The sequence below is a fragment of the Aythya fuligula genome, chromosome 11, assembly GCF_009819795.1.
Source record: "Aythya fuligula isolate bAytFul2 chromosome 11, bAytFul2.pri, whole genome shotgun sequence".
Taxonomy (NCBI): Eukaryota; Metazoa; Chordata; class Aves; order Anseriformes; family Anatidae; genus Aythya; species Aythya fuligula.
This window is the reverse complement of record NC_045569.1, coordinates 5,453,780-5,473,168: the sequence shown is the minus strand read 5'-3', so window position 1 is coordinate 5,473,168 and position 19,389 is coordinate 5,453,780. Positions and strand designations below refer to the sequence as shown.

The window sequence follows — 19,389 nt, the reverse complement described above, 5'->3', positions numbered from 1 at the left end:
TACCCATTTCAGAACCTGAATGCAACACAGAAGTTAGCTCTGGCACTAGTAGCAAGTTGTTATCAAGAAAATAATCAGAAACACAAACGTTAGGAACTCATCACTTCCAGCAGACCAGAAGTAAAAGTTTTTTGAAAATTCATTTATGTTCAGGGGTACATATGCCATGGTAAGGAGAACTCCCCACAGCCAGTGACATGGGACTGAATGTCAGTCACCTTCCAGCAAGCTGATAGCCTGCAGCAAGACATATGCTGTCATTTCCAAGTGAAGAAGGCAGTGCTTCATGGAAAGATTATTCTTCACAGTTTTTAGTTCTTTGAGGTGAAACAAACACCACTAGCTAGGTAAGAAATAAGTCTATTAAATGCACTCTCTTTTTTCATCATCAGACCAAATTTCCATCTCTCCACTCATAGTTCTATAAGATGGCCACTGAAGTGACCAGAATGGTTGTCATTTACTATCTACATTTAGAATATTTTGAGTATATTCAGGTAAAAGCCAACAGAACTATCATTACTGAACTGACAAAGCAGCAGACAGAACTGTAAATTTAATTCTCTAAAGAAGGAGTTACCTGATGTAATACAACGTGGTAAGTCCTTCTACCCCAGACCTGTAACACTAACAACTCCTCATCTGTATTTCAGGTATGGTTCATCCCCACCAAACCAAAACAAAGACATCCTCTATTCTGTGTCCTCTGCAGCTGATCAGCACTGCTGACTCCATGCTAACAACAGCAATTTACTGCTCAGCAACCATGACATCTCTAAAACAGTAACTGCCACACATGAGCATGCCACTAGGGCTGTAGGGCATCCTTCTTATCGAGACTACTTCCCATACCTGCATGTAATTAACTCTGCCTTCCATATCACATTTAATACATTTACAGTGTAACTTGGAAATATTCCTTTGGAGACTCCAGTACTCATTATCCTCATTTCAGTCTCTCTCTGACATTTCTAAAAACTTGCCAATTCCTGGGGATAGGATTAAAAAAAAAAAAAGCATATAATTAAATATTGGCATGTTATCTATAACAAAAGCTCTTTGTAAGAATACTTGTCTTCAATTAACTGTTGTCCTCCTCCTGGATAGGTTGCTTTTCTCCTTTTTTAAAACTGTGGAGTCAGTGTTTCCTGGAGAGAAAGGTAGACATCTGCAAGAACAGAAGGATCAAGACAGACTTACAGTCTGTCCCTGAGCTCAAAGGGAAATTGCAATAGAAGGTAAGGAAAAGGAAAACACATTCAAAATGTTCTACTCCATTGTTTCCAGTTGCTGTTTCTATAACCACCACAAGCCATTAGCTCTGGAGCCCCACAGAGCCTGGTCTGTGGCAATACAGCTTTCCTGAAGTACTGACTCTCTATTTTAAATATTCTTAAATATTGCATATTCTTATTCTACCCATAGAATCTGGAATAGGGAATGGTACATTTTCTAAGACTGTTGTAAGTTTTCCTAAGGTTCCCAGTGTGTTTTTTCTTTATTTTTGGTGGGAGCAAGGGGAATAATTATCTCACTGTATTTACACTCAGGATGTTTCCATGAACATATGTTATCTGCAGTGCATGATATTTCTAAAAGCACCATCCAATGGGCTTCACAACACTGCTAAGTGAGGTTTGTGGGGAAAACAAAACAAAAAAAGAACTTTAGGTTTTGATATAATTAAAGTAATAAGTATTTAATAATTTAAGATCAACTCTCAATTAAATTGAAGTTTCTGCTAGAAGTTTTTTTAAAATTAATATTACTTTTTCAGCATGATACACCAAGATAAAAGGTTAGACAATGCTAGCAAGATCTTGTTCTCATACTGAGCTGCTTTACTTGAGGTATTGAGTGATATAATAGAAATATTAACTAAAAAAAACCACAACAATACAATAGAATTATTATTTAGAGTAACTTTTATATATATGTATACATATAGCAACATATATATTTAAAATGTTCTGAATTGTTCTGAGATTAATTTATTTGAGATATAAACCAGGAAAAATGTTTGGACTTCTATTTTTTTTCTTGCACATTGTTTTCTTCCTCATTTATAAGAGATTTTATTTTAAAAAGGAACTTTATGTGAAATTTATGTGAAAGGAAATGGTAGTGATTTACAGTGAATATCTGCCACCATACTTAATAAATGTTCCTAAACTACAGCGCAAACTACACATGGTTTTTAGTAATTGCTCTGCCTACCAGCTATGAATAGGGGACCAGAAGAAACAGTTAAGTGTCCAAATGTCCTGTGTGATGGAACTAAAGATAGGCTTATTAAAAAAAACTCTCATTTACAAAACAATACATGTGTTAGTTCAACATGTCAGATACTGTGCTAGCTTTGCCAACAGCATTGTGCAGTTTCAAATAATCAGCAGGACAAGTGCAGCATAAACAGCAGAATTCTGGCTTTGATATCACCATAGCTACCACTGAATCTGGATTCTAGGTGGTCTCTCTCCTGTCTTGGAACAAAAGTATTTCAAAATAGACAGAGATTGTCTCATTTTTAGCTATCAATGCAAAAAGATTCACCATAGAGAGCAAACACAATTGAAGAATTCCAACTGATTAGTTTCCTTCAGAAGACAGATGTCAGAAAGCTTTGAGCTTCACATAAAGGCCAATGCTACTCCACAGTGCTAACACACACAAGTTGTCTGCACATATTCTGAAATCTATATAGTTTGAATATACTTGCTACACTGATTTTCTTATGCTATAATAGAAATTTGAGCCAACAAAAATTTTACTTTTTCAATGAATAGAATACAGCAATAGAGATGATCTATCCTGCTTAAATACGAAGAATCTCAGTAGACCACTTTGTATCCCCATTCCTTATTAAATTCCAGTTTCTTAGATGAAAAACTTCTGCTATCACTAACATAGGTATAACTACCGGAAAAACTAATGACCGAATGAAATTTTATTTAAGAAATAGTAACTCACACCAGAAGCTAGTAATGTATTTTTCTAAAAACCAAAACCCCTAAAAAGAGTAATGTAAATTTAAAGCTGACACATTGCTACAACCCTCACATTAAACTGGACAAGATTATTTCAATTACAAACAAGTACAGAAAAAGAATATTTAGAGTTGAGATAATTTATCTATCCTATTGTCCTTTCAGTTGTCACACATTCAAAACCCAGCCAAGAAAATTCATTGTTTTATTTCAGAAATAAATTCAATTGATACTCATGATAGATTTACAATCTAACCAGTATGAATGGAACTACCTTCTGTTGCACAAGAAGGTTTTAAGTAGCAAAGCATTATAATAGAGTATAAATTGCAACAAATCCAATGAATTAAAGAGCTAATGCTTAGAAGAGAAAAAGCTTTAAACATCATTGAAAAGAAAAAGAAAGGGCAGCAACTTGAGAGCTCGGTGTAATGTTAGCAATGCTAGTACATATTGATATACACCATACATATTGAATATACTTGCTAGATGTATACCATGCTACAAGTATATACATATTGATCAACACCAAAGAAAAATAGAAAAAATAAACAAGTGTGAGAGGATGTACAGAATCAGAATAAAATAAAAAATGTAAGAAATGAAAAAGAGCTGTTTGACATTAGCTTTACTGCTGTTTCATCTCCCCTCAGAACATTTATCGCTTGACTTGTCTAATTACTTATATTTTACTCTTAATATCCTGAAATTACATGAAAGTTTTGTTTATAAGTCCTTCTTTTAGAAGTTTTTCAACATCCTGAGTTACTATCTAACCTTATTCTCTTTCCATATAGTGATATATAGCAATATAGATATGTAGAGAGGTACAGACCTCTCTAAGAAAAGCAAAGCAGTGTCTTACATCCAAATTGGTGGGAGCTTTTTCTCTGATCACTAAGTACAGGTTGACTGCCCATGTAGTGTGACTGCACTGCAGAAATTACATTGAACAGAATGCAAATGATTTATAAATTATTCTTCTGTATTCATTTCAGTATTGCATACAGCTTAAGTTATTAATGACACACTGAATTATCATTATGACTGATGGAAACAGTAAGTTACAGCTTGAGCTTGCATGTACTGTAGCACAGCATGAGCTGTCATTACCTTGTTTCCTTTAAAAAATAACAGATTGTTTTAGATATCATATAGCATGATGAACAGTTAGTGGTGGTGGTGACAACATCAGAACACACTGAATGCTATCACTACCTGTACTTATAGGATAAGTAATGAATAAACATTTTTGGAGTGGAAGAAAGAATGGAGTAGGCGTACCTCGGGCTTTAACTTGGCCACACTGGGCACAATTTTTTGTATTTCTTTACCTAGCTGAAGCAATTTCTCCTTCTGGAGAGAGTACTGTGAATTTTTGCAGTTGCCATTCATCTGACAAGACACAAACTGAAACTGCCTTAAAGCAACAAATGAAATATCCTGGAATTGACAGCTTGGTTATTAAGGAATGTTTTTTCACATTTCAGAACACTGACATAATTTGATGTGATTCACATTATCTGCTGGAGGAGTGTGTATGCAGAAAGAACAGCTCTGGGAAGCCCTGAAATAGAGTGCAGTCTTAAACTGTCCCAAGTAGCAAAACACATAACAAATGAAATTTGCACCTGTGAGAAAGGGTAAAGTGGGGTGAAAATTTTGAATTAGTACTTCTTGAATTAGTTAACTCAAAGAAGGAACAACCTAGGAAATTAAGATTTTGTGTCCTGTAATAAAAGCTCAAACCCACAATGGTTCACCTAGTCCTGTGCTATACATGTATGCTACACCTGAAATATTCCAGAAACTGAATTGCATGTATTAAAATAAGAACAAACAAAAGCCAAACAAACAAGACCAAGTAAACTTATTTTCTTATCCTTTTCTCTTTTCAGCTTTTTTTTTTCTTCCAGGGTAAGATCTTGCTGCTTGCTATCATTCCCTTATTAGTTATACAATGTCACTTATTTTTAAGAAATCATAACTGATATATTATGAAGCGATAAGAGACCAGCAGTTGAGTGTTCTGAACAAAGAACACCTGCCAAGTTATATTGACATGAAGAGCCTGAGGGGAAGCTGTGGGGGTTCCGAAACTTCAAACACCACCGATGTATTAGTATGGAGTGTGACAATAACAGAATCAGAAGATAATGAAGAGATTCAAGCCCTAAACAACAGTCTCATTTATACCAGTATCCAAAGAATCTGGAATCACACTGCTGATATCCAAAAGTGCTGTCATCTTCAGTCTTGTACTTAAACTAAAAGTTCCACAGTCTGCTCAGTGTCATTCACAGGCATTTTGATATTTAGTATTCACTCAGCAGATGGACTTTATAGTGAGTCTTTATTCACGTGTCCATGAATAATTTCCAAGTGGCAACACATCAAATTTCAGAGATATACTTGAGGTCTCCTATGTAAGAGGTGAATACACGTACCTCTGCCTGTTAAACACTGCCAGCATTTAGATACATTTCTACTGGCATTCTGTTTGCCACCTCCCAAACTGGCTCACACATTTTAATGGCAGTACGCTTCTCGGACATGTCCTACAAGAACCGAAATGGATGCTGGCTGCTTGAGCCCCAGTGCTCACTTTTCAGGACGGCCAAGTAGAATGCTTTCTCATTTACTGTGGTGACAATTAGTAATACATGAGGATCATGAGCAAATCAGATGAAAGAGAACTTTTATGAAATTCAGACACAGCAACAGAAGTTACACACCACAGTGAACAGAGGATAAAAACAGAAAAGCACACTTATATCCATCTGTCCTTGGATCAACTGGATCAGAGATTCAACTTCTGTTTAGGACACCTACTCATATACATGACTGCAAATCCTGTTCTTATCTGATTCTTAGACTAGGTCCTCAGGTTAGGTTTCAGATAAAACATATTGATTTAGGTAAGCAAGAGTCGTACCACGTGAATTTGCACGGTTCTTCACATCTCTTGAAAATGGGAGCAGTTACATTTTTCTAATGTGTTCCTTCTACTTCATATGTAAAGTAGTAAATCTAGTGTTAAAATTGGCAAATAACCAATAAAATATGCTATGATTAGATTTTAGATTTTGTTACATTAAAGAAAATAAAGTCATATAAAAGAAATAGCTGAGTTGTAGCAGGCTATATATCCAGTGCCTTGCATGGTTATTATGATATTAAGCAAAACTATCACTTAATTGAAATACTATATAGCTTTTCTCCACTGAAACAAAAAAAACATAATAATAGATTTCTTACAAAATGTGTCTTAAAAAAAAAGTCATCAGGCACAGAAACAAATTATATTCAAAAAACAGAAGTATCTCTTAAATTTTATGATAATTTGGCAGAGGTCAGTTCCCTTTTTCTACTCTGGAAGACAGACAACTTTGAAAACTGAGTCAACAAAGCACTAAATAATCATCAATACAGTACCAGCAGCAAATAATCCAGGTCCCACTGAATCTTACTTCAGTCAATGCCTGCATATCTATTTTAACAAAAGGATAATTTACACCCTAAACTTCTTGAATGCTGCTCAAAATGAGAACAGGTAACAAAAACTGTGCGTTAAGAAAATGGAGTTTAGAAAGGAAGTGTTCTTACTTGTTAAATTAAGGACCTATAAAGCTTAAATATTATTGGTGCCATTATAAAACATGTACTGAAGCGCTTTTTTCTGTTAGTGATAGTTTCTGGGTAGAAGAAGAGTAGGATTGGCATAAATCTATGAATTATTGCATATATTAGGTCAATGTAAGCATGAGTTTAATAACATTTAAAAGAACATCGACCAAAAATGGCAGATATCTTTGTATTAGAACAAATACAAAGAAAAAGATGGGCAATACTGACAGCTTATAGAAAACGAATCAAGTACAGTTATTATAGGTTATAATGTATCATAGGGTATAATTATTTTTGCCAAGGCATTTGACTTTCTATATTCATTCTCTCTATTTCTTTGATCCCTCACTTGAGGCTTAAACTTTATCTTCAAAGTAATTAAAGCAGGTTAGGATATATGTGGTAGTTCACGTGGTTGAGAAAGTTCAGGGGAAAAAAAAAGACTGAAATGAAGCAGTCCTTTTAAGGATTGTTAACGATTATTTTCTGCTCATGCTGCTTAATTCCTGTGAGTCTAACACCTCTAGGTACAGCCTCTAGGGCTGATCATTCAAAACCTGGCATATTTCAAACCTGGGCCCAAGGAAGCAAATGCTTGGTTCACACAAGAACTAGTATTTTTTCCCTTGACACTTCAAAGCAAGTATTTGTTCCACGGAATTATTTCAAACAAAACCCTTCACTGGAAAATTTAACCTGTGTGTACTATTGGATAGCTTTTGTTTATAGCTTTCAGGACATTTTTACTAATTGATCAGCACATCAAAAGGTAGCATTTTCCAATAAAATACTGCCAGTTGTTTTTTTTTTGTGTGTGTGTGAATCAGATACTCATTGCATGCAAAAGTTATACAAGAAGGCAGATACTCATGAAACACTGCTGCAGATTTTTGTGAAACTGTATTACATACCAGCTGAATGTTGCTAGGAAATAAAATACTTGAAGCACACAGAATAGCCTTGTACCAGAGAAAAACTAGACATTATTTCAGGATTGAGTAACTTGCAGAAATTCACCATTCTAACTGGTTAATTTCTGAGATGAACGCTAACACAGCACATGAGCCACAGAGAGTGACAACCTAATGACAGAAAGTTTAAAGGCTGTGTAACCTAATGATGTCTGAGAAGGATTTTCCATACTTAATAATGCTGTTGTTGGGTAGAAATTGTATTTTTATAGCTCCTCTTCCTAAAAGAGAGCTAATGAAGCTCTTGAATACAGTAAGAATAGAGTAAAAGAAAGAATATAAGAAATAAAACCATGTCTTCTGAAAGGGATGGTATCTCAGTGCTGCAGTCTTAAACTTCCAGCGGGACAGAACCCAGCTAAGAGAAGATGGATACCCTGGTGGAAAGTAAAAGAAAAAATATGCATCGAGGATTCACAAGCAAGAAAAAAGGAAGAAAATCAGATTTCTGGGTGTAGCAAAAGGGAACTAAACATTATGGGACAACAGACTGAAAATAACGGTAGAAAAAAGAAATCTTCAGGTCAAAGATCAGTTGGTCTAAGTCAGCGTAGCCCCAGGGAAGTTACGCTCATTTAGGCCTGGTTGGAATCCGACTCAGCAACTTGAAAAAAAGAAAGGGAAAAACTTAAAGATAAACAAGAGGCTGGGGCTGAGCATAAAGAAATATGTATTTCCCTTCTTCTATGGAGAGGAAAGAAAAATTTTATCAAGAGAGCTGAAAGGCTGGGGGAACAGACAGAAGCAAGAGGACAGAAAGCCAGAAGCACAAAGCATGGGAAGTAAAAAGAAATTGATTTACTGGTAGCATGGGCACATCGTAAAGAAACACTTCTATGGAAGAAGTGAAGAAAGAAGTGGTGCAGAGAAAAAATGTGTGGTTTTAATGTATTCCCGTTGAGGTTACTACATCTTGTGCATGCCTGTCTGATGTACTTTAGTATCATTCTTGGTTCATTGTCATCTGTACATCCTTCTTCTTCTTAACACAAAATAAAGTCTAGGTTAAGGTTCTCTGAACACACGATTACACTCCCGGATCACTGCAACCCTTGTTACATTAGACAGACAGAACTTTGCAGGTGTGGTGATCAGTCTGTCTCCCTGTCATCACTGCAAAGTTATTTTGTGAGCAAGATCTTTATTCAGGGAAGTCCTGCAGCAAATATCATGGGGGTTGGGGAGTGCATGAAAAGAAAGAATAACTACAATGGATAAAAATCCTTTAAGATTTGAAGTGCAATGTGTCCTGAGCTGAAATGATTAATTTTGTCAATGCTGTTTGACATCCACTACATCTGTAAGTGGCTACAAGTGTGCACAATATGAACGCAGAGTGCTACAAGAAAAGATGCATTTATGTAACATTATTTTATTTTGCCTGACTTGTATTACAACACATGAAGTAATTCCTTCATGTCACAGACTGAGGATATATTTTAACTAAGTTAAACACAAGTGCTGCTCTGGAGCCAAACATGTTTTCCTTATGGAAAATATTATCATTGGCACAGTGCTGTGAAAAGCTCCACTTTTGAACTTGTAGTTCTCACACTACATAGTTCTCATACTAGAAAAGTAGTATCTCAAAGCTAAGTAACTGCTCTGGATAGTGTGCAAACTGAAGATAATATACACGCAATGACAGAAAATGGACTGTGCACATATAAACTGAACCTTGTTTATAACCCTGGTAACAAAGTTAATTTACTCCCAATTGCAAAATCCTGAATATAACTCTCTAAAATAATATGTAAACACCTCTAATGCCGCAGCTATTCATGTTGCATACATCTGTATGCTGTATTTATACAGATGTAGACAGATAAAACACACACCCATGTACACACGTTCTAACACTACACAAAGACACACAAATAGGCCTAAGTTTACAAGCAAGGAGTAGGTACAAATGAGCATACATAAATTAGGAAAATATGTTATGTTGGACAACATCCTGTGTTGTCACTGAAACATACTCACCATTTGCAGAAGATCAGAAGAAACCATCTGCATGCAACACATCGCTGTTGCCAAAGCACAGACAATGGTGGAGATGATATTGAGAGCGCATACACTGAACAACAGATCCTGTGAAAAGACACGCATCAGAATATCATCTCTTATCTCAGGGACACAAAGGACAGGAAATATTTTTAGCAATTTGATAATAAACACTGTCACTTGCTATCAATTTCATATGGTCTCAATTAACTGTGTAGAACTCATTCAGCATGTAATACTGTCTTTTAAACCAGCAGCAAACAACCCAGAGACAAACATCTTAAATCCAAGACAAACATCTTTAGGGACATGGTTTAGTGGTGGACTTGGTAGTGGTATTATGGCTGTGTACTTGACCCCACGGGTCTTTTCCAACACAAATGACTCTGCGATCTTCCCTTCCCCATCTATCAAACTACATATGGTATTAGGAATTTTGTCATAAATATTAATACTTCAAGTTTTCCATCTACTTTGCGAAAAGACTAATTGCTGCTTCCATAGTAGACCCCAAGCTACAGCTCTCACTAGCAAAATACTAAGCAACACACTTCTGGTTAAAAGCAAAGCAAAACAAAACAAAAACACACAAAGAAATTTCATTGCTTTCAATATTTGAAATCTACCAATTAGTGTTATGTGTTTAAAAAAAAAATCAGTGGAAAATGTAGCACAAAATCTAGAAATTTATCCTATATCAGATATTCTGTGCAACTGAAACATTAGAAAGAAACATACACATTTTTAGGTATGAGAGAAAAGCACTGACTGCATCTGTGTGTTTCACCTTGTGCTGATGAAGGAAGTGCGCACTGCCACATTGGCTTTGTTTTTAAAACATTTTCAAACAGAACAAATATTTCTATTTACTAAGTAGAATGAGAGAAACATTTTAATTATAGGTATAATTAAAAACAAAAAAGTTATAATAAAAAAAGCGCATCCATTTCTTGACTGGATTTTTATTTTCTTTACAAGTAAAGAGAAGGAACAGCAATTAATCCATCAGGCTGGTAATGTTTCAAAATCACTACAGTCTTCCTACAGCAACTGCCTACCTGCAGTACGCATGACAACAATGTCAGTATTCAGAATAGCCATTAAAAGTATTTCACTGAGAACAGATGAGAAACAACCCCCAAATTGTTAATATACCATGAGTAAAAATGCTGTCTGCATAAAAGGCCTTCTAAAGGATCTAAGTAGCAAATTACAGGCCTTTAGAACCAAAGGTTTTAGCTAATCCAGAGGTATAACTTGATACCATCTACGCTCAATAATACAGTCTGGATCCTAATTTACAACTTTGATATAAAGTGTCCCTAAGGCCCTCATACTACTCCTGTACCTCAGGACAGACTCAACTAAGCCTCTGTCACTCAGGACAGACATTTCTTTCATCTGTTCCTAAAGATCCAACAGCTCCATCCGCGATTCCAATGTTTAACCACCTGCAATTACCATCAAAATGTTTTCCTTATGTCCAGCCCACAGCAAACAACCACTGCTCTTCTTCTTCCACAGCTTTTGAGAAGAGGCCGTTACCGCAGTGTTTTACATTTTTAGACTCAGTCATCACCCTTGAAGTCTTTCCTCCTTTATTGCAGAACATTAACCCAACTTTTTGAAATCCTTGACCAAGACCAATTTTCTAGGCCTCTGATTATTTTCTTTAATTTCCTCTGGTTCACCTTCAAGCTCCTCCACATTTTTCCTCAAATTCAGAATCCTAAATTGGGGCACTACTGAGGCCTTGCAGATGTTGACTCCAAGCATCAGGATTATCTCCTGTGCTTTATAAACTATACTTGTCCTTACGCATTCTGTGGTGATAACTGACGGGTTTTGCAACGGTAAATTACTGACTTATCTTCTGTCCACAGAGCTCCAGATCCTTCCCTGTAAAACTACTATCCTCTTTGTCCTGCTCCTGGGTAAGGACAGAAGCAAAACCACAAAGACAAAACTATTTTTATTGGAGAAATGCTACAGAGCAAACCTCATTCTTACTTATACTTATCCGAGTTTAAGATTTTTGAAAGACGCTATGCTAGCTCCCTGCTAAATCCATGCTAAGTTAAGCTCATTATAGACATGGAAAGGAATAAAACAGCAAACAAAAAAAAAAGAACCCGTACAATTACTTCATAATTACAGAAGAGCACAGACTGCAAGATAAACTGAAAAGCACCAGATGAGAGAAACTATAAAAGCCTGAAACTTCAAAAACACACAGGAGTGGGGCTTTTAAGGTGAATATTTTGGTATTTTACTTCACTTCTATTTTGTTATTACTGTTATTAAATCTAACTTACCACCTAACATACCTGCTGCGTCAAGCAATATACACAAAGCATTAATATTAGATATTAGTCTAGCTAATCTGAAAACTGTTTCTGTGGAAAATTATCAAGTGGCTAGCACCAAAATGGTGTGAGATCACCTACTAGTACTCCTCCACTCCTGTAACAGAAGACAAACACTGGACTATTTCCCATCTAAAGAGAGGCAGTTACTTTTTAAAGAATGTTAAGCCCTTTAAACCACAAAACAGTTGTGTATTGGTGGTTAGTGAAAGTTCAACTGAAATATCAAACAGCAACTATAATAGTAGGAATCAGTAACACTGCATTTATAGTCATTTATAAAAACAGGGAATACATCAAACCCATTTAACACTACATGAATACAGGGAGAGTTTTTTTTTTTTTTTTCCCCAAAAATTCCTTCCTCCCTCACTCTAACTCGAAGAACAAAGCCAAATGATGCTTTTCATTTTCTGTTTACTTATTTTATCCTTCTCTGCCAGTTCTTCTGGAAAAATCTTTCCAGACAGCATCAGACTAACTGTTTTAATTTTTATGCATTGCTAACTACTGTGAAACAACAGACAAAGTAAGTTGAGTCTGCAAGTACCCTGGGCTGCAGTACTGTCCCAGACTGAACACTCCCATTGATCACAACTCTGCTGTGGTTTGAGATTTGTCCCTTGCCATGGGTAGCTGAATTCAGCCTGCCTTTCAGCATTGTATTTGTAATGTAGGGCAGGGGTTACTGCCCACTGAAACAACGGCCCTCTTCCCACGAACTCCTTTTCCAGGTCAAGTAGACAACAGCTAGAGCATTGTTCCCACTGCAATCTTTCTGGTCAGTAAAGATGCAACAAGAATGTTTCAAATGTAGCAATGCGAAACTTTTATGTATTTCATGAAGTTCTAAAAAGAGAAGACATCAGCCAAAAATGTATCAAGACAGCAAAGCTAAACAAATTCAGAAAAGATTCAAATTTTTAACAGTGAAAGCAGTAACACAGCAATGCCTGTGGTATCCTCACTATCACTAGGCATTTCTTAAATCAAGACTACTACTTCATTTGATTTTTTTTTTTCAAAATTTTTTTTTACGTTTTAATTCAGAAAGGATTCAACCCCAACCCCAACAAGTAACACTTTCACTGCACCCTCAAACCCAATCCAACCCCCAAACAGACATTATTCAGCATCAGGCTATTTACCATCTTCAGGAAATTTCTTCACTGTGTCCTGCTGAACAGGTAATTAGGTAACCCATAGCACACTCATTTAGTGCCCTGTAATAGCGAGTGGGCAAGTGATAGCCTTTCAAAATCTAAAACCCCCTATGGCCAAACATGCTACCCAGAAAGACAGTGTTGGTGCTTATGCAGATTCCAGCTGGAACACGATGACAATTAAGATGTCCTTTAGGAAACGTCTCTGAAAAGGCAGTAACCACAACAGGGACTAACCTCGTTCTCCACAGCACTTGCCACAGACGGCTACCTTTATAGCTGTCTCGAGGAGGAAATCTACGTCCAGTACAAGAACCAGGAGATTTAGTGACAGATCTTTGGTTGATTTCTGCAATACCTACACTGATCAGAGAACACAACGTTGTCTCACTGTCAATGTTTCTCAGATGGGAAACATAACACAACATCGTTTTCAGATATGCACAATGGCAGCAAACTTGAGTAGCTGTTAAATTCACTGAAGCATCTTTTATTAAACAGATTCTGACAAGCCAAAATTGTAAGGAGTATTGGGTATAGCTTTCTCACCTAAGTGAACTGAGAAGCAGTGTCTGCCCAAGAAAAGGAGGTGTGTTGTTTAGGTTAAATGGTGTTATGTGCTGACTGGCTTCTTGTCTTCCATTAGTAGGATTCTTATGAAATACGCTGTTACTGAAGAGAACAGGCTGAACCTTTAAAATGTGGAGGAATCATTGAGATATTTGGAGAAATAAAGGATATAAACGAAAGAAAAAAGACCATAATTAACAAATAATTTGGACAAATTATCATGAAGTGAAGAAATTCTTCGCTCAGAGGGTGGTGAGGCCCTGGCACAGGCTGTCCAGGGAAGTTGTCTCATCCCTGGCAGTGCCCAAGGCCAGGCTGGATGAGGCTTTGGGCAGCCTGGGCTGGTGGGAGGTGTCCCTGCCCATAGCAGGGGATTGGATCTGGGTGGTCTTTAAGGCCACTTCCAACCCAAACCCTTCTGTGACTCTAAGTGCTACCTCAAACAAAAGGCAGAAATTTTGTTTGAAGCACTTCTCGGAATAAACATGGTTTAACTACAGAATTCCACAAAATGTTAGAGAAAAGCTCAAGGACATCAACAGAGGACAAAAAAATCACTGTAAGAGCACTATAGGCCTAAAAAGTGAGTTAAACAAACCTATTTATCACCAACTAAGGTGCTACAAACTGATCTGGCAGATTCTTTTATATATATAATCAACTGGCTTTGAAAAGCTAATTCTGTGTGCATGCTCTTTTCTTCTGCTGCGTTTTCTTCAGCACAATAGCTAAAAACTATCTAGTTAAAACCAAATGCTAATTAACGCTAATACCATAATATGAGTATAGAATAGCCTGTTTTGGTTCTATCTTACATGCCAAAAAGAAGCAAATCTTTCAAACCTTTGCTTGAGATGAACTTGAACATTCCTCCAATGTGAAAATAGTTAGGTCTATTTATAGAGCTAGCAGAAGTATTTCAGCCAAAAATGCCATTTTGTCATTGCACATATATTTCATTTCGTTTTGGCAAGAAACCAAAACTGGAGCTCTCCACCAGGTCTAATATGTAGCTATGTATCATAGAAGTATTTACGTTTGGGAAGGCTGAACAGAAACGGAAGAGAGATTCCTCCCGTCCTCCCTCTTGTATGCACGCATTAATTCTAATTAAGCTGAAATACCTCCCCTTTGGGGTTATGTGCACATGTTAAATTGGACGAGCTTGTGGAATATATTGCTAGTAGTTTGCAGAAAAGCTGAATTTTCTAAACTGGCTGTAAGAAAGTTATTCTGTTCCAAACTTTTAACAACATCAGCATTGTTTTCCCCCTGCCACCAATGAATATTTACACCCACCAAGCAGTTTAGCTACAAGAAAAGCCTATGTGCATCAAAAGCAGTGAGAAGTTAGGTCTTCTAGTGCTTCCAGGTACACAAGCAGGCATTGCTGGCTATACAAATAGAATACGTCTCTCTACAATATGTGTCTTTCATTCTTTGCACGTTTCCAGAATTATGGATAGGTACAATGACTCAGGTGACAGGCTCTGTGAGTGGCAAATGAAAGATCCTAAGGTTCTTTCTATCTGGAAGCCCTGAGTATCTGAGCAGGCAGAAGAAGCCACAGTTTGTATTGCTGCGTCCCCTCGAGCGCTGCCAACAGTTATGCAAAATCCAATCACACCATAACAAACAAAATGACAGCTTAATATTTTGCAGTGTCATTCTTTTAAAATCCTTAACCATGGCCCTGGAAAGGGATCCTTGATGCCTTTTTTTTGGACATTTTACATGCTATTTGAGCATTCAAAACATGTTTAGTTTACTTCAATGCAATCGCTTTTAGATGTTAGCTGATGAATGTAAGCTGCCTAAGCTATAATCTTTGCAATTAAGTGTAATTTACAGACTACGTTAGTGACTGCATTGCCCCACCAAGAAATGCAGAAAATAACAATGTTGCTATCTCATAAACCTTCAAAAACTCTTAAGTTTGGAGAAAATACACTCAAAGTCAACTTTAAAAAATGCTTTTTCTTTTGCAGTCTATATAATCGTCTCTAGTAAATTTGCTTTTATCTTTTGAAAAGAGAGCTAATGAACTGTCAGGCATCCAAAACAGGTACCCACCATATTCACCCCAAAAGGTTGCACACAACTCCTTTTGTCCAGGCCCAACATGGAATTTAGCCATTAGGACAAATTTTTATAGGCATTAACACTGAAAATAAATACAATATATTGCAATCTTGTGTCAAGGCCTACTAGGCTTCATTTGGCATCTAAAAAAGCAGGTGAGTTTTCTGTTATCTCAGTCCAACATATGGGTCACATTATCTCACGTTCACTGCTGGAAGGGAAAGGAACAACCTATTTTCACACTGATGCTGCCAAGGTCTGAGCTAAAAATGGCATCAGCAGTCACTCACATACATGATTTGTTAGACATTATATGCCTACTTACAGGTATCTTTAGGCATTTAAGAAAAGAACTCACATTGGTAGCTACATTTCACAGAGTATGTTTTCTCTCCTTAATCATACAGAGTACACCTAAATTTTCTCCCACTGTGGATTACAAAGTAGAGAAAGCTACTTCCCTTCAGTGGGAGACAAGTACAAGTACTCTTGTTCACAGAAATTATACTATCCAAAAAACAAAACAAACTAGAAAAAGTGTTAAAGTTCTGACACTTTGATTAGTCACAGACTGCTTTGCAACAACAGCAAGCAGCAACATTTATGAACGTAATCTCAGAAAGCAATTGCTGATCGTTCTGACACAATATTCTAGTATCCCAAAGGCAGTTCAAGAGGAAACAAAACACCCAAACAGAACAACAGCAACAAAAACAATAAAGCAATACCTTACTGTCATTTATTGTAAAGAATTTACACACATTTCTCATTACTGAATGCCTAGGAAGCAGATGATTCCTCTTAAAAACATCTCTATCAAAAAATGAAATAAGGAGGGAACTGATTTGAATGTTGATGCATAGCATTTTGGTGTAGTTGATATCCACAGGGTCATACATACTTCAGTTGATACAACAGAAAAGAATCCAATATCACAGCTTTGCTAGTAATATGACAGGGCAAAAACCAGACTACAATAAGAAGCAAACACAGAAAAAGTTCTGTAATTTTTAAAGTACGAGTCCTTTTAGAGTTAGTAATCTCCTACTGTGATCAACATGGGAGAAGGCTTTATATTCTACAGATTGAATGACCAAATACAAAAAGCATTCTGAACCAAGGCAGACTCAGAGAAGTTTACTGAAATCCTTTCAGTTATATCTGTGCACTAAGGATTCCTAAGTGGTCTCCATAAGAGAGAATCAGTGAGATCAGACCACACAAAAAACAGCTATGAAACTTCAGTGCCTTACACTGTTAAACCTCTTCCTCTTCCCTTTAACCACCTCTAGGCACACAAAATCTTCAGTCTTTACTGCCACATCTTTACCTTTTTCTCTTTCCATCACCAGTTTGCAAGTGACTGCTAAGATAAGAAAATGGCAGGGATTTTTTGTGATTTGTGAGTGACCAAAGGCAAAGGAAGAGACACTGGCAAAAGTGATTGTCTCTCAAATTTTACCAAAATGAAGGTGCAACAGTAGCTAATGATTCAGATAAACTAAAAAAAAAAAAAAAAAACACAAAAAATAAATAAAAAAAGCAAACTACATGCAGCAGTGCCAGAAGATACATGTATCTATTGCCTTTTTTTTACTGTAGGAAGAAAACCTACATTTTCAAGTCTACTATTTTTCAGAGAAATTGCTACATAAAAATGCAAGTTCTCTAAATCTTAGACTTTGCATAAAGCCTATGGAATACATCAGACTAGGAGTTATATTCCACTACCTGAGTATATTTTTAGATCTGAACTTTGATTTTAAACATTTTTTAATATTTTCTAGTCCAAAAATATAATTTCAGGACATAATTCAGTGAGAATATCATACAAAAAAGAATATTCAGTAACACACTGAAAAAGCAGTTTGCCCTAAGAACTCATTTTCTTTGTTTTCTATTTAACTGCTGGATGATAAGTCAGTCAGATAATATTAAACTGGAACAGGGAAAAAATAGTGATTGATTTATCATTTTGATAACTCAACTGTAGAAACAATCATTTAACAAAGCAATTTAGAACAGCTGTTAACACACACAATTACCCAACAGAAGCAAAGAAAATCTCTTGCTTGAGATAGCATCCAAAAGGAAAAAAAATAGCAATGACATGAGCCCCATATTACTGATGGGAGAGGTGGGGGAACTGAGTCATTGATAATCAAAGAACACTCACAGCAAGTATATTGTTGAAACAGCTGAAATGTTTCCCTTTAAAATGTAATTTGTACCTTCTACCACAACAAATACAAAGTAAAACTGAAATGCAACCAATTTTGCTCCAACGGTGAAGGGTGAATATCTTAGAAAACAAAGTTATAACTGAATTTCTCTCTACTAACTACTGGTTGCCTTCCAGAACCAGATGTAGAGAAATCATTTTAATCAATCACAGCTGCAATCAGGCTGTAATACGTTTAATAATACATGTCTTCAATATTAAGAACAAAACATCAATGCAATTTTTTAGGCCTGGAAGGGAAATACCACTTTACTGACAGCAATCTGCATACAATTCTGGTCAGTAAGTTAGATTTCAAATAACTTTGCTTCCATACATACAATATCTCCAAACTCATAGCAATAAAAAAGCAGTAAGATACACTAACCTTTTGAATGAAGCATTGCACCTTGGCTGTGTACACTTTATTCATCAAATGCATAATACAGCAAGTCATAAGAGACAAAGTTTCATTGAAACTTCCTTTTTATATGCAACTACCTAGGACAAATCACTGTTTTTAGGGGCCTGTCATGAAGCTAAGCGATGCTGATCACACCAAAGGACTATAGCATAAACCCAATATAGTTACATACTTAAGCATAATTTAATTGTTATTTGGGAAAATAACCAACTGCCTTGCTTAATCCATCTCCTTTTAACAAACTATTGCAGAACCTCCATAATTCCCCTTATCTACCCATTAAATACAGAATAAATATCAAGTAAACTCAAACAAGAACCTCTGGATGTCTTCACACCTCGACTCGACTGCAGACTTGGGTAAATATTTTATCAATCCCTTGCCTCTTCATCATATCAGAGCAATGAACAGTACTTTCAATTATGTGCATGAATACCAAGCCAGGGAATTTAACATTCAAAATGCAAATGTATCACACAGACGAAGCACTATTACCACGAAGTACTTGTTCTTTCTGTCAAATATTATATGGGAAGTTATCCAGCTGTGCTGCTTATAGATAATTAAGAACCTGTATTTAAATCTATCTAGCTGTAGAAGGAAACAAAGAACAGCTTTTTGTTCCCACTTACTTCTTTTTCTCCATGCTTATTTACAACATTGAAAATAGTATTATTCTTTGTGAACTGAGTTAATCATGCCCACATTACAAAAAATAAGTTGTATAGTACAAGGCCAGTACTGGTTAAGTGTTCTGACCTGTACAGCAGTATTGAACTGGCAACTTTCTATTGAACTTTACAAAACACTCCCATTTTGCTGGCCCAAAAGATCATTTTCCTGTGAAAAGAAAAGGTTCATAGTTTTGGAGGCTCTTCAGTCCCATGAATTTTTGAGAGTTTTGTCAATAAACGATACAAGGAGTAAAAACAGCTTGCCAATGTGTAAGAAGTACCCTTTGTAATCAGTAGTCC

General features: G+C 36.2%; 1 protein-coding gene across 1 annotated transcript in view; it reads right to left on the bottom strand.

The window, feature by feature from the left end:
• Window positions 1-19,389, bottom strand: part of FAM189A1 (family with sequence similarity 189 member A1) — a 129,553-nt gene that overhangs the window by 19,285 nt on the left and 90,879 nt on the right. The window contains exon 5 of the mRNA XM_032194951.1: window positions 9,569-9,676. Coding sequence (XP_032050842.1) covers window positions 9,569-9,676 — 108 coding nt within the window. The remainder of the gene's footprint in view (window positions 1-9,568; window positions 9,677-19,389) is intronic.